A 17,003-nucleotide genomic window follows, 5' to 3' on the forward strand; every position below is an offset into this window, starting at 1 on the left:
CAACGAAACGTCAGCAGACGGAAGCTGAGATAGGAACCCTTTACCATGCAGTCAAGGACGGTTTGTGGTTAACAAACTTCCTAGGTGAATTGGGTGTGGTTAGCACTCCTTTCACGTTAATGGAGGACAACATCCCTTGCATCCAGTATCTGGAAGATACTTTATCCCATCAGCGGATGAAGCATCTGGACGTTAAGTATGCGTTCATCAGGGACATCATAAGAAGCGGTCAGCTATCTTTGCCACACATCTCCACTGAGGATCAGCCAGCTGATGCGTTCACCAAGGCGAGGCACGCGAAGCTGTTCAGCATTCTCAATCTACGAATTGAGGGGAGGTGTTGATACTTACGGTTTCGGCCTATTTCGGATTCTTAGCCGCCCCCACATTGCTGCCGATTGCAGCAGAAACAAAACAATATTTATTTTGGTACTCCACTTGCTTTGGGCAATGATGATTGCTGAGAACAATAGGTTGATGATGATGAACACGGTACAAATGTCATCATCGTACACGCAACCCGATGCTAACTCATATTGTGGTTAGCAGTTACACTGCAGTGTTGCCAGATATTCTGGGTAAGAGGGTACTTTCCCAATTAGGAAAATGATAAGTGGAGAGTAAGATAATAGCAATCGCTAATGAATTGTGTAGTTATGTAATGACAAGACTGACGAAACATGAATAAAGATAACTCTATTCCACCAATGAAACATGCGTTTTCGACAAACAATAAACACATTGATCCTGATCCTGACGCTACTGCTTGATGCTGCTCGTGATCCAGATTTCGATTCTCATCCATATCCTGATTCAGATCCTAATCCTATTTTTTATCTTAATCCTTAGATTCATATTCGGATCCCTAAAACAAGACGTAATGCTTCGTCAAAAATGGAAATTTTTGGGTAAATTTTTTATTGTTGTTATCTGGCCTAAAATGACCAGTCTGACTTGTAGTAATAAATTTTGTTACCCACTGCAAAAAAATGTACATATCAGGCTAGTGGTTGATAACTTGTGCAACAGAAAAAGCAATTGATTAGTGAGAACAAAAAATTTTCGCCACAAGCCAAGACTTTGCAAGAGCCTTTTTTGTGATTAATAATTTGTGTCATCAACCAAAATGAACAGTAAATTCAAGTAGGACGGACGGCTGTTATCACAAGTTTTTTAGTTTGGTTTGAAAATTTTCGCACTTTGTCTTAAGATGACGAGTATGATTTTTGGTAAAGCATTTCTATCGTTTACGAGCATGTCACGAGTCTGTCTCCTGATTGAAAACTTCAGTCATAAGTGAATGCCACACCACAAATCTGACTCGTGGAAAACAAATATGTATGTGTCCTAAACAAAAGCCACGAGTAAGTTCCAGCACACAGCAGAACAATTGAGTTTGTTGTAACAATCTATACAGTTATTTATTTTGATCTGAAGATTTGGGATCTTTGCCTAAAATGACGAGTCTGACTCGTGGAAATGAAAAATAACCAATTAAAATTGAGGCCCTCAGAATCAGAGGGGGATAATCAAGGATTTTGAGTTAAGTTTACCAGAAAATAGAAGCCAATGGGGAATAACTTCTGTTGATAAATAATAATGATCTTAATTTTCCCAGGAACATCTCTAATAGCTGCCCCATAAATCGTTCATCACTATCGGCACCATCAATCAAGGGACAGACACAGAGAAAAACTACACCAATATCGGCCAACAATCGGAACCATTGCCAAATGTAGGTTAAGGTGAAGAAACAACAAAATACCAACAAACAAAAAAAAACGACGGGAAGGGTTCCGTTCAAAATTAACTGAACGCCTCCAACACGTCACCGACACCATATACAACGCCAAGTAAGTATGTATAAACATAGGGCAAGTTGAAAGCACTCTGGGGCAGCCTTCATCTTGGCCGGTTCAATGGTAGTTGGTTCTTCGGAAGGTTTTTCGACGGCACTCTAGGCTGGCATATAGTAGGTAGTTTTTGTTTCATTTATTTCTCATCGCCTCAAGGATTTTCGTCGTTTTCTCGATTTGGTGAGGGAGTCGCCGACAAACAATTACTATTATTATTAATACTGGGTATTTGCTACAAATTTGGCGCATCATTGCCAGCCAACCAGAGTCCTTGAACTCGCGGTGGAGGCTTGCCTTTTTTTTTTTTTTCAAATCGTTCTCCGCGTGGCGAGCGTGTGTAAAATGGCAAAAATTTCTTTCAAGACTACAAAAATAGGTATAATATTGGAAACGCAGATGCCACAAACTTATACGTAACCCAGACCCGGAACCAAAATCAATTTTCGTAACATCACGAAAACATAAACAACGAAATGAACCTCGGCCAGGCACACATCGTGATTGGGGATGTTTTGAATTTGCGTCGCAGCTTAGAGCTAGCTCTAGCCTAAAGCTGGCAGTCAGTCCAGGCGCAGATTATGCATCTGATTCAACCGACGTCGACGACGACAACGGCTGGAGATAATATTGCCATTTTTTCTATTATTTCGCGCCATTCAAACAGCGACCGAGTTCAATGTGTGTCAACCTTTAGGCCAGATCTGAGACAAGCACAAAGCTTTTTCGAATACAAAACAGAAAAAACAGTGCTCCGGGGTTCTTATCAATTTTGCAGCACCGGGAGGACAACAGCGCCTAGATACAGATAAGAAGCGGCTGTTGTCGCGGCTTGAAAAAGACTTGATCCTCACCGGCTCTGTGGTGGTGCCATTATCGATGGGAGTTATCGATGGAGTCATCTTCTAAGGTGGCTGCTCGATGAGACAGGGAGAAGCAAAAAACTAGCAGAAGCAATCGACGTGCTGATTTTCTAGTTTTTGTTAAGCGAGATTCGAGCAAACGACGCATTAACTTCCGAACTGGATTGAGCTTCGAGTTGTTAAGTGGTGGATCATAGCTATATCTAGAGAGCCACCTGAGCTAGAAAAGTGTTAAAGAGTAGTAAATACGTACAACAACTGATAAGAGCACAAGGCAGCCCGTCAACGACATCTCTTCTCTCTTCATTCCACAGATTTCGAGATGTATCAAATTGAATTTTTCAAATCGTTTTTGGACATCCGGTGCCCTTTTTTTGGAAGTATCGAGTACAAAATCGGTTACGTTGAAGTGCAAAAGTTATTCTCCAGTATTTGGTGTCGGTGAAAGTTGAATTTGGGAGTGAATCAAAAAAGAAAAGCGAAAGGACGCCAGTGAAAAAGTGAGGTTATCACAAACGATGGAGGGTGGGCAGGATCCCCCCGATCCGCCTGGAGCAAGCCGGAACCATGAAGAAAGTGGTAGCCAGAAACCGACCGGAAAAGTTTTCGAAGAAATTTTGTATGCCGCTACCGATTCCGCACCCTATCGAGTCTACTTTGAATCCGAAAAAGCGACCGATAAAATTAACAAGTTCGCCCTGGGAAACACCATCAAAAAAATGGACGTTTTCAAAAATTTCATAATCGATATGAAATACGTTAGCCAGAAAAAAATCATCGTTTTCCTGAGTAGCTACGTGAAGGCAAACAAGCTTGTGGAGCAGATCAACAAAGCCGGATCGGGATACAAAGCGTATATCCCCAGACACCTGGTCTGCATAACAGGTGTTATTGCAGGAATACCAACCGATATCGACGTTGAGGAAGTCAAAGGTGATATTGAGAGTGATGTACCAATTGTGAGTATCGCCAGAATGTTCAGAGGCAAAGAGAAGGAACCGATAAATCGCCTGCGCATCACTTTCAGATCCCAGCAGTTACCTGAGTCTGTAAAGCTTTTCTGCTGCTCGACCAAAATCAGACCTTTCACCCCATCGATCCTGTTATGTGCCCAGTGTCTCAGATTTGGACACAAAGCACAGAACTGCAAAGGAATTCAACGTTGTGGAAACTGTTCAGAACGCCACGAGGAGGCTGAACAATTCATCAATTGTCAGAAACAGCAGAAATGTGCCCATTGCCGGAGCAACGATCACAACTCCCTCGACAACCAATGCCCCGAAAGGAAGAAACAGCAAGACATAAAAACCCTCATGTCAAAACGGAACTGGACGTACACCGAAGCTAAAGAACAGGTATCAGCTAACAATCGTAATTTTTATGCCCCACTTCTGAACGCAGAAGAATTTCCAACTCCAATGGAGAGTTTCGCCGATATGACCCGAGGGAGCTTCAGATTGAAGGATCCCATGAGAGAAGCGTGGATTAAAACGAATGAAGAACGCAACGAGATTCAAGCAGCCGTAAAAATGTTCAAGGACCAACCAAAACAAACTAACAAAAACGTTAAAAGAGCCAGAGTGGATGACGCCCGTGCAAGATCCACTTTTGAGGAACGAGATAGAATCGTAGCACCAGTAGCAGGAACCAGTCGTAGCGGTGCAGCGCTCAATAACCCACAAAAGGTACAGGAGGAGGAAAAATGGGAAGATGCGGTAAGAAAAGTTAAATTAAGTTTGGACCGTAGTTATCAGGAAAGAATGATGAGTTTTTACTCAGAATTCATAAGCATATTAGGACCCCAAGAGGAAGTAAAAACGTTATTTAAAGATTGTACCCAAAAGCATTTCAACCTTGCAAATTCTGTTGTATTGAACAAAAAGTAACAAAAATTCCTCAGTTTTTTGTCAAACCACTCCATACAAGATTTTACTTTTTTGCTAAAATGGCTACCACCACTACTGAATTTAAAATTCTTCAAACAAACGTACAAAGTTTCCATAAAAACAGAGATGAAATTCAGAGAGTAATGTCTGGAGGTGGTTACGCAGCAGCCATACTATCAGAGATATGGACAGACGAAGATCTTGAGAAAACTAACAGATACAATTTCCCCAACTACCATTTTGTCCCACATTCCCGTAATGACAATTACGGTGGAGCAGGGATTTTGCTTCAAAACTCGTTTAGCTATTATAGACTACCAACACCCACAAATCTTTCCAATTGGACGCAAACCGTGATTATTCGCATCAATCAGCTGGATTTAACAATTTGCTCTGTTTATGTCAGTCCATCGATCACCATAAATGAATTCGAGACAGATGTTAATGCTATTATTGCCAACCTTGACCATAACACAAAAGTCATTCTTGGTGGTGACTTCAATGCTCATCACACAGATTGGGGAGACGAAATCTGCGATGCGAGAGGAGAGAAGCTAGTGGAGGTTATTAATCACACTAATTTAATAGTAATAAATAATGGTAGTAAAACATACGTTCCTTTGCAACTAAACAGACGCTCTTCCGCTATCGATATATCTCTATGTTCTGCAAGCTTGGTTGACATGGTACAATGGGTGGTACTAGACTATGGAATAGGAAGCCATCATATGTGCTTAGAAATCTCATGGAAAACGAATGCCTACAAAAACAATAAATTTTTCTACAACAAAGCACTTATTCGAAAAGAAGTGGCCAACCTGGAACACTACGATTTCGACAACTTCTCCGAACTTTCCTCTGAAATGAAAAGAATTCACAAGAAAAACAAAATGAAAAATTTGAAAACCCCGAAGTTTTGGTGGTCAGAATCCGTCGACGAGGCCTGGAAAGAAAAAACTGCCGCGAGGAAAAAGTTTAATCAAACTTCTTCGATTGACAATCTTTTAAATTATAAACGGAAAGCTGCTATTTTCCAAAAAAAGAAAAGAGAGGAGATCTTTAAAAAATTCGAAGATTTTTCCAACGAAGTGAGCCCTTTCTCTAGCTCGAAGGAACTCTGGCAAAAAGTGGGTCGTTTGACTGGAAAAAGGTTTTATAAAAAGGAAAATTGTTTATTGCAAGAGGACGAAGCTATGGCCGAGGAGTTTCTAGACACGCATTTTGGAAAACATGACCCGCAACCGTTCGAGGAACCATTACCTTTATCTATCGGTGGTTTGCTAGACAAAGTTTTCTGGTATCGAACTTTGGCTTCGAAAAAGAAAACATCCGCTCCCGGTGAAGACAACCTTTCGTACGAATTACTGACCCATCTCAAACCCGCGGTTACCGAAAAGATAATTGAATTGATCAACGACATGTGGATGAGAGGAACTCTGGACGAAAGTTTGAAGATAATTAAGGTGATCGCCATACCAAAACCTGGTCGAGACCAGAGCACCGTAGCAGGTAAGCGTCCAATTTCCTTAGTACCCACAATAACCAAAATGGCCAACTCGGCAGTATTAGAGCGCCTCCAAGATTTTCTTGAAATTAACAAAATTCTGCCCGAAACTTCATTTGGGTTCCGCAAACACACATCAACCAATGCATGTGTATCTTTTGTTCTAAACTGGGTAAAACAAAACAAAAGGTGCAAACTATTAACTGCTATGATATGCGTTGATTTGTCAAATGCCTTTAACGCGATAAACATCGATAAGTTGGAAGAAATTCTGCAGCAAATAGAAGTTCCCTACGAAGTGCTTCGTTGGATACTCTCCTTCTTGAGAAACAGAACTATAAATTTCCACATGAAACAAAAGACGCTTTCAAGAACAATTAACAATGGTCTACCGCAGGGGGACGTCCTATCGCCCACGCTTTTCAACGTCTACACCGTAAATTTGCACAAAATCGAACATCCTGACGTGATGCTCGTCCAGTATGCGGATGATTTCGGGATTCTCGTTCGAGCGAAAAACCTACAAAACCTCAACGAAATCGGAGAGCCATATTTAAACAATTTTACTGAAACTGCGAGGTCTTTGAATTTTAAAATTAACCCAGAAAAAACAAAAACGATTTTGTTCCAACACGGTGACAAACAGCTAAATATATCACTCAACGGCACCTTGCTTGAATCAGTTAGATCTCATAAATACCTGGGCATTATATTCGATCGATATCTCAATTTCGGTTTGCATATAAAAGAGGTTCGATCCAAAGTGCAAGATCGACTTAATATGATTAAGGTTCTAAGTGGGGCAAAACACGGTGCACACCCGGAATCAATGATAAAAATCCATAAGGGACTCATTCGTAGCACAATGGATTACGGGAGCTCTGTGTACAATAACGCAAGCAAAAGTAACCGCAATATTCTTGCTGTCGTCAACAACCAATCCTTGAGAAAAGTCACGGGAACTACTAGAAGCACACCTAGGAACGTACTGGTCGCTCTTAGTGGTCAAGAGCCGGTAGATCTTAGGAACACATATATCGCTTCGAGAGAAATCTGTAGGCATATGTCAAGAAATAATCTGATCGCGCGTCAATTAAGAACAATCGAATTACCAGACGATGTGAACAAATGGAATCAGTTCACCTACATGGAAAGAACTTATTGGATGAACAGAGAACTATTCGATAGCATTCAATCCATCGAGCGTTCTAGCAACCTGTTAAAAGTCGAAGTATTTCCATTTTTAGAAGGGCTAACGGTATCGAAACAAAACTCAAATCCAATGAGGCTGAAGCAACTGGCACTCTTCGTTATGAACGGCAGATATCGAGGTCGTTGCCGTGTTTTTACAGATGCCTCTAAGGATGGGTCGGTTTGTGGTATAGGAGTTTTTGTAGAACAAACAAGAACGAGATTATCACAAAAGCTTGCTAAAGAAACCAGCATCACCTCTGCGGAACTATTAGCTATCCACAAAGCCACAGAAATGATCGACCAGCAGTGTCTCGAGGGAGCCGTGATCTACACGGACTCGCAAGCGTCGTGCCTGATGTTACTTAACGCACAGGAATCCAAGGAAGCCGAAAGTATTTTGCTGAAAATTCTACAAAACTGTTCACGACATCGGATCACCATCCAATGGATACCAAGCCATGTCTCTATTGGTGGCAACGAAGTGGCAGATGCACTGGCAAAACACAGTCTCCAGTCAGGACAGGTGATCGAAAACGGGTACATGCTTACGGATGGTTTCAACGCTCTGAAGAAAATACTGGCTGAAAGCACAACAGATTGGTACACACGTTACTCTACTGAAAAAGGAAAAATTTTCCATACGATACAACCGGAATTTTCCACCGCACCATGGTTTGTGGGAAAGAACCTAAACGGAAAAGATGTAAGGCTACTAAATCGCTTGATGGCCGGCCACGACTTTTCCAAGCACTGGCTGGCGAAAATGAAAATAAACGACGATGCTGACTGCGAACTTTGCAAAGTACCTGAAACTTCAAATCACATCATTTTCTGCTGCCCACGTTTCGCCACGACAAGGAGGAAGTACGATTTCTATACCAAGTACACGAATCTGCAGGAGCTATTCAAATCTAAAGAAATATCCCATTACGAAGAAGTAGCTAAATTCACCAAAGAAATCAAAATTGATTTGTAATCAACATGAAACCGTAAACAGGGCATATAGTCTTAGTTACTGGCCCTTACCCCCGAACGGCTGAGCTGAAGGGCTGAAGCTGTTCAAGTAAAAAGAAGAAGAAGAAGAAGAAGATGTATCAAATTGATTTCCTTAAAGATTGTTTCAATTCCGAACTGCATGGGCATGGGATGTGTCTAATGAGCCTCAACTACCAGTAGAAAATTTACTCAAAAACAAAAATGAGGTCGTAAAACTTTATCTTGTTCATAAATACATCGAAAATGTATCTGTAACCCACATTTAAAATTCCACGGCACTGGTAAAAAATAAAAAACGTAACCTTGACCAACCAGCATCGACTGACGAGAAAGTCATTAGGAGCTCTTTTAAATGTACGAGAGGTATTTTTCAGAGAGAAGACGCCTGATTTTTCAGGGTTGCACGGAGAAAAAAGACCACAGTTGTTCTAATTATTTCAGCTGGTTATACTTATCATCAAAACGTAGTTGATATAAATATAATAGACCCAACTACAAACTGATGATTGACTTTACGCACTCAACTTTGAATATAATGAATTCTATAATTGATTCAACTGTAAATATGATAGATTCAACTACAATTGTATAGTTGATTTTAGACATTCAACTACAAGTATAATAGATTCAACTATACATTCCTGATTGACGTCTCACATTTAGCTATAAATGCGATAGATTCAATTGTAGTAGTATAATTGATTCAACTATAAATATGATAAATTCAACAACAATTGTATGATTGATTGTAGTTATTCAACTATAAATATAATAGATTCAACTGTACATTTCTGGTTGACCTCTAATATTTAACTATAAATATGATCGATTCAACTGTACTGGTATAATTGATTCAACTGTAAATATAATAGATTCAACTACAAATGTATGATTGATTCTAGGTATTGAACTATAAATAAAGTAAATTAAACTATATTGTTATAATTGATTGTGTGATACTTGTATACTATAGTGTTCATCCGTGTTCATCAGCGAAAATTAAAAAAAAATCATAAGTGTGAGACCACGTGTTGTCTGCAGCGATCGTAGTGCTGTTTTTAGGGCTCAGTCGGAAGTTCCTGACGTCGGTGGCAAAGCGCAAGCGCTCTCCGGCAATGGGGAAACATTTTCCTCTACCAGTTCCTGGCATCGCTCGTGTAGTAGGCCAGTTCCTGGAATTGGGAAAGGTACGCCTTTCCTTTTCGTGATCCTGACAGGATTCTACAGGAAACTAGCATTATGGTAAGTCAGGGTCAGGGTAAGTCGAGCCATAAATGGTCGTCGGACTGAAATCATAGAAGGTCGTCAAGCCAGAAAGGTTGTTGAGTCGAAGCCAACTATAGGTCGTACAGCCAGGGTCATTTGAATGTCATCAAGACGGAGCCACGTGGTGGTCTTCGGGCCGGAGCCATAGAACTAATATCAGAGAAGGTCGTCAAGTCTGAACCGTTGGAAGGTCGTCGAACTAGACCAACTGGGAAGTCGAAGTTAACGAAATTTATTAGACGGTCGTCCGGCCGGAGCCATGGAAAGGGCGTCGGACTGATATCATAGAAGGTCGTCGAGCCGGAGTTATTGGAAGATTGTCAGGCTGCAGAAATGGGAGGTCGTCGAACTGGTGTCGTGGATGGTTATCAGAACTAATACCGTATTTGTTTTCTCCTCTCCCCACCGTACCCGATAAAAACAAATACAAATCGTCGCCAGTGTATTGCTACCTCACTCACTCACACGCTCTCTCGCAACACTGACAAAATTTTCGGGGCAACACCGCTCGATGGCAGTGCAAAACCAGGTCAAAACCAGTGCAACACTGTCCGAATAAACAAACAGTTTGACAGCACCTAGTGGTGCACTAGTGCAACACTAGTGCAGCACTCGGCATAAACAAATACGGTATAAGCCGTAGAAGGTTGTCAGACTGTATCGGGTAAGGCCGTCGAGCCAAAGTTACTGGGGGATGGTCGGCCGGGGCGTTAGAAGGTCGTCGGACAAGTGTCGTGGACGATCGTCAGAACAGTGGCATTGGAAGATCGTCAAGCCGGAGCAAAAGTGGAGCTCATTGGACCGGCAGTCATTGGAAGGTCTTCGAGCCGAAAGCCAGATAAGAGGTCGCAAAAAGAGCAATCCGAAAGAATAAAGTCGGGCGAAACCGAAGGAATTTCGTTAACCAAAATCAGAAGAGGATGGATGTCGAGGTCTAGGGATCTAGTGGTAATTTTAGTATAAAAGGATGGAAAATGAAATAATCAAGTTAGTCCAGTTTTTAACATGAAATTGTATCAAATCTTATATTCACTATGCCAAAACGAGGGCTTGTGATATAGCTCAGTTGGCAAGTCTGTTGTCTCCTGAGCCGATGTCCGCGAGTTCGAGCCCAAGAGTAAACATCGAACACAGTTGTACCGGATAAGTTTTTCAATAACGATCCGCCAACTGTAACGTTGATAAAGTCGCGAATGCCATAAAGATGGTAAAACGACTATAATCGAAACAAAAAACAAAAAAAAAACTATGCCAAAACATCCGCTTCTTCTTGATTATTCATCGATGTATTTTAGCACGAATCGGAACAAGCTCCTTTTACGATTTAGTATCAGAGACTACAGGTATACGACCAACTTCTCTCTCTCTCTACTCCGTAAAAATATCAATTTGTTACTCCGCAGAATTTATGCATTTCCGAATTATAAATATGTAGTAGAGTAAATAACTAACGGCAGCGTAATCCTTAAATGTTTTGTAACATTCCATTCTTTAATTAAATAGATAGATATTAAATTCTTCTTTTCTCACCCTCCCCAGCTTTATTTTTTTTTTTTTAAAGAAGAAGGGGAGAATAAATAAAGTTTAAGATATTTTAGTGAAAAACTTGATAAATTTATCAAAAAATTCAAACATTTCAAAGAGTGAAAGTCAAACTGACGAGGATGGACATTGTATAATTTATTGTATTCGTGATTTTTCAAAACTTCGATCAAAACTAACCTGATTTTGTCAGTTTCAAGCAATGTAGATTGTATACAAGTTTGTTGCAAACAAGCTTTTTTTCAATTTGTTTCAAATTATGAAAAAAATTGGAGGATTTCAAATTTGTTCCGGCTTAATTGAGACGGTTTACTGATACAGATATTGAAATCTCAGCTACGCTTTAGCTGCCAGATTTAGTTTGTCCTGATCCTAAATCGAAATTGCTACATTGCGAAAAGCATTTCTATATACTTTAGTCAGTTTTGCGTAAGCGGCCTGGTTGCTGCTTCATTTGTTGATTACAATAATGGCTCCACGCTACTGGATAGGTTTGAAGTAGTATCAAAAATGAAAAAAAAAAACAACAGACAACAGCACCAGCATCAGTAACGAAAACGGAAATATAAGGCCAGAGCCTAGCTGGCTGATGATGTTTTGCGCGCTCGGTCGCTGTTCAAACGAATGAAATTCGAGTCAGATCGATTTCCCCCGTGTTGTTGGCAGCAAGTATGCACTTGTTCGCGCAACGACAAGTCCAACCTGGGACGGAAAAACTCGACTAAATCTGGGGCCGTCGTGTGTACCACCGTTGGACATCGAATGAAAAAAATTATTAAATTTAGCATAAGCCCTGGGATTATTTTGGGAGAACGTTAAATATTGGGAAAAATATCGATAAATATTGTATACCGTATTGAATGATTTTTCACTGTTCGTACGTAGTAAAGAAAAAAAATAAACTAAAAAGCAATCGACTTACCTAAACAGTTGTCTCAGATACATGTAGTCTGGGCCCTCGTCGAATCGCAAACTGCGACAGTAGTTGAGATACATCGCGAACTCGGCCGGGAAGCCCTTACACAGCACCTCGATCGGGGTGGACATCTTCTTCTCGGAGATCTTTTCATACTTCTGCTTCTTGTTGGTGGCCTTCAGGCCCTGCCAGGGTAGCGAGCCCCGGTTGAAGTACATCATCACGTACCCCAGCGATTCCATGTCGTCCCGGCGACTTTGTTCGATTCCGAGGTGGGCATTGATCGAGGCGTACCGGGCCGTGCCGGTCAGGTTCTTGTCCTCCCGGTACATGATGTGGATCCGGGAGCGGAAGTCGCGGTACTTTTTCGCTAGACCAAAATCGATCATGAATAGTTTGTTGCAGTGCCGGCCGATGCCCATGAGGAAATTGTCTGGTTTGATGTCCCTATGGATGAAGTTCTTCATGTGCAGGTACTCGAGGCGACCGATCATCTGATCGACCAGCATGAGCACCGTTTTGATAGTGAAGTGACGACTGCAGAAATTGAACAGGTCTTCCAGGGAGGGTCCGAGCAGGTCCATCACCAGCACGTTGTAATTTCGCTCTTGACCGAAGTACCGAATGTGCGGAATTCCGACGCCACCGATCAGTACCTTGTACAGTTTGTATTCGTACATTAGCTGTGGATGCCGTGCCGTGAGGCTTTCCATCTTGAGGGCAACCTCCTCGCCATTGGTAATGTTGATACCAAGGTAGATATCGCCGAAAGAACCGGATCCGATCTTTCGTATGATCCGGTACTTACCGGCTACGATGAACTCGTTCATGGTTGGGGCGGTGGCGGTGGCTTTGGTCGCTTCCGTTGGAGGGCCCGATTTTCGATACGCACACTATTACACCAACAACCTACAACAACCCGCGCACACTTCGCACACACGGCCTGCCTAATAGCACCACGGCCTGCGCCTGATCGTCCCCGGATGCCAACGGCGACGACGACGCGGACGACACTCCTGCCCTGAGATGGTCGAAATCACCGAGGATCTTCAGTTGTTGGGGGAGTAGAAAACACACACACATGGATTAGTTGAATATTTTTTTGGAAGCAGCCAAATCACCTTGCCCGGTTTACTCGTCTCCGTGTTTCATTGCCCAGAATTTCGGGTAAAACGAAATCTGTACTAGCTCAAGGAAAGGTCGATTTTAATCTTCAGAAGCAGAAAAAAACATTACAATAACGGTGTAGATCATCCTTTTTTGTACGCAGTGCGTTAACGACCTACGTTCCGCCTCTTATTCAATAATTAGGGGAGATAAGGGCATGATGGCCACCTTAAGAAGGACGCTAATTTAACCCTAGAAAACAGCTATAATTTGTGAGTTTCTTCATTGTTTCGTGTTCAAACACTAAAAAAGTATATTTCCTTGCGAGCAAAAACTTGAAAAAAGTAAGTGAAAACGTTTAAAAATGCATTTCAAATTTTTTTTGCCAAAAGCTAAAGATTAGTCACTGTAGGGGCATAATGAGAACCCCCACTGGGGCAGTATAAGCACCATTAATCGGAGAACGATGAGCATTTTCTGCCGTCGCAAATTCAACTCGATGAAATCAACTGAATTATAGAGCTACAGCTTGACTAATTTTCATCTGACGATTTGGCCTATTGGTTAGGTGTCGAAGAGTGTGGACTCGAGTTCGATTCCTGGTCGAGATGATTTTTTTTTCATTTACCATTCATGATCGATGCATTTTGCACTAAACGGTGAGTCGAAGATCCAACAAACAAAGAAATAACAGAAAAATGTATGTCTGTTTGTAGAATACAAACAATTCACACATTATGTTTATAATGCTTTGCGGATGATGCTACTATCCGTATACTGCAACAATCAAAATGAAAAAAAAAAATCACCTCCACCAGGAATCGAACTCGAGTCCACTGATTACCTCTCCAAAACCTAACCAATAGGCTAAATCGTCAGAAGAAGTCAAGCTGTAGCTCTATAATTCAGTTGACTTCATCGAGTTGAATTCGCTACGGCATCTACGGCATCGCCACGGCGCTACGGCTAGATTCTACGGCATCGCTCATTCTGCTCATCGTGCCCCGATTAATTGTGCTCTATAGTTTTATCTTTTTTCACTGGCTTTGGGATAAATATTACACGCATCGTTTCCCACTGAATTAGAATATGACAGAACCATCTCTAGTTGTTAGAGCAAGTTCACTGGTGTTGGGAAAAAGTGGTAGATATTTTGTCACTTTTTGCACATTTTGAAAATTTTGCCATGCAAAAACATTTTCAAGATCTGTGGCCTTCAAGTTTTTTAACAACACGTGTTGTAGTTTCGCTTGCTGTGATGCAAAAATAGCAATATTTCTATCACATACGGCTGAAATAGAAACAGTGCTGTAAAAAAATACAACGCCCAAAGATCTTGAAAACATTTTTGCATGGTAAAATTTTCAAATTGTCAAATTTTCTACCACTTTTCCCAACACCAGAGAACTTGCTCTTACCATTCGTTTTGCTTGCTGTATTTGAATTGGTATAATTTCATCTTCACCAGCAGTTATAAAGGACTTGAATGTACTTATAAGCGATATGAGCGCTGCCGAATTTGCAAGTGGGATGCAGCTAAAATTTCACCCAACTTTTGACAGATCTTACGGGTTTTTCTTAAGAGAAAAAATAACTTTTCGATTCCATCGCCCATTGAAAAGTAAACCATTGACGTCGTATTTTGTGTGATTTTCGTGACATTTCGATATGTACATTTGTTAAGAATTCATAAGGGAACATCGTTTTTATAGAAATGAGTAAAAAGAACAAAGCTTACTTCATATAAAATCAATCAGATTGAACTACAAGATTTTGATTTCTGTTATCAACGCATGTTTTTCTGTAAGACAAAATCGACCTTTCTGATAAGTTTTGAAAGTATAGAAAGGGTGAATGTTTATCTTTCTCTGATTGCTCAAATCATAAAGTATGATTCCCTGAAATGGTTGAAAAAGTTTTTGTTAGTTTTTCCCTTATCCCTCATCCGGTGGTAGGTCCACTTTTTCTTCCCACAATGTTGAACAACTGGGACTCTTCTTTGGACCTTTCTTCGCTCATCTTTATACGTTTTTACTTTCTCAGGTCCTCTTCCCGTGCGTTGTGGGATGTTGTTCTTTGCTTTCGTGCCCATTTTCACGAGTTGTTTCTTTTCTCCACTTTTTTGTGTAGCTTTACGACGTGATTTGCTCGACGTCGTCGTTTGGGGTTTCATTTCACAACACTTTCTGGCAACAGAAATTCGACGAATAATCATCGTCATCGCCAATGATCATCATTGGTTGTTGCCTCGGACTTTTGGCAGTGGTCATTGAAACGGAGCAAAATAATGAGGAACCAAAAAAAAAAAAAAAAAAAGAAACTCACACACAAATCGCAGCAGGCCACCACTTTTGCAGGGAAACACTTTGGCCTCTAGTGAGTGTGGCGATATTTTCACCTTGAATTAATTCATTGGATTTTTGAAGGATGCAGATGCAAAATGGGTTTCCTCGAATGTGAGCATTTCGATATCACTAGATTTTTGCTAAACCATCGCTCCCAGAAAATTTGTTAAAACTCTTTACACTTGTCAAGGTTGGAGGAAAAAATGGACGGAACGTTCCGTCACTTTTCGAACTTTTGAATCAGAGCTCAACACACAGAACAGAAAATAAAGGAAACGAGAAGTTAAAAAAAATCCTCCAACCACACCACAGCACACTACGATCTTCTGCTTTTTCTTCACTTTTCAGGTGGTGTGTCATGTTCTTTTTCTTCGGAGTTTTGCGCATGTAGTTGTGTTGTCTTCTTTGTTGGCACACACACACTTTCTAGCACTCGGATTGGGGCGATTGGGGCAACATGCACACTACTGTCCCCCGTGACGGGAATAACGGTGGTTAGAGCAAGATAGAAACCTCTCAACAGAGCTTCAAAACAATGCGTCCAACAAGGATAGGGATAATGGTCTCTTTGCTGCTGCACTTGTATTTATGTGCAAAGGCGAGAAATGAAACGGGAACCATGAACAAGACACGGAGACGAGTGTGCAGGAAAGGAAGAAAAATCCTCGATTTTCTTGCCCTTTCCGGCCAGGCAAAATAATGATGGTGGACTCAGGAATTGAGAGAAGTCGAAGAAAAAACCAACCCAACTCGGACGACGTGGCCAGCTACACTTTTCCCCTTGGGAAATATTATTCCCCTGGCAAACAAACACACCACACTGCGGGTCTCGGGAAATAAAGGAAAATCTTCCAGCGGCCCACAACCGAAGGCCAGCCACTCGAAATCAAAAAGCAACCCACAAAATTCAAAAAAAAAAAACTGACTTCAAGAGAAAATTATTTCTTCCACTTTCGACCCGTTTTTCGCTCGGTTGCTTTTGCCCGCTTTGTTCCCCAGCGTATCACTTTTCCCGGAAACGGCGCAGCAAAACGAAAAACCGTACAACAAAACACGAATTCCGGATTTTCAAAAATTACTTTTCGATGACCAATGATTTTCCTCAATACACTTTTCCACACTCGGGGAACAATAAAAAAAAGAGTAAGATTTCTCGCAGCCAAAAAGAGGCACACACGAAGAAAACGACCAACAGCTCGCGATGTGCTCTGGCAAAGTACTGCGTGCGTGAAGAGCACTTTTCTTTTTTCCTGCTCCTTCTCCTCGCTTATTTTTGCAGCAGCAAACGTCGTCGTTGTCTTCTTCGTCCAGCTCAGGTGTGTGTTGGCTCAACTTTTCTTCATTTTGGCTCAACGCCAACCCGATAGAAGGCAACAAGGCAAAACGAAACTGAACTTGCAGCTGTATTCACCTACACAAGCTAAAACTTTATCCTATCTATATACGAAAAATCATTAAAATTCTGCTGTACCTGTTTGAAATCGGTTGACGTTGCGCCTGCCTTGGTGCAAAAATGGCTGCCAACACCAGT

At 41.3% G+C, this 17,003-nt stretch overlaps 1 protein-coding gene across 3 annotated transcripts in view; it reads right to left on the minus strand.

The window, feature by feature from the left end:
- The window catches only part of LOC129749285 (casein kinase I-like), a 61,202-nt gene extending 44,496 nt beyond the window's left edge, over positions 1–16,706 (minus strand). Inside the window, exons 1-2 of one of the 3 annotated variants that reach the window (XM_055744238.1) lie at positions 16,218–16,706; positions 12,027–13,067 (exon numbers count right to left, since the gene is read on the minus strand). In XM_055744238.1, coding sequence (XP_055600213.1) covers positions 12,027–12,850 — 824 coding nt within the window. In that variant the 5' untranslated portion in view covers positions 12,851–13,067; positions 16,218–16,706. Of the gene's footprint in view, positions 1–12,026; positions 13,068–13,141; positions 13,180–15,452; positions 15,589–16,217 lie in introns of those variants that run through there. The other 2 variants (XM_055744242.1, XM_055744243.1) reach the window with 2 other exon arrangements.
- Positions 16,707–17,003: the final 297 nt, after the last annotated feature.

The sequence above is a fragment of the Uranotaenia lowii genome, chromosome 1 (genome assembly GCF_029784155.1).
Source record: "Uranotaenia lowii strain MFRU-FL chromosome 1, ASM2978415v1, whole genome shotgun sequence".
Classification (NCBI taxonomy): domain Eukaryota; kingdom Metazoa; phylum Arthropoda; class Insecta; order Diptera; family Culicidae; genus Uranotaenia; species Uranotaenia lowii.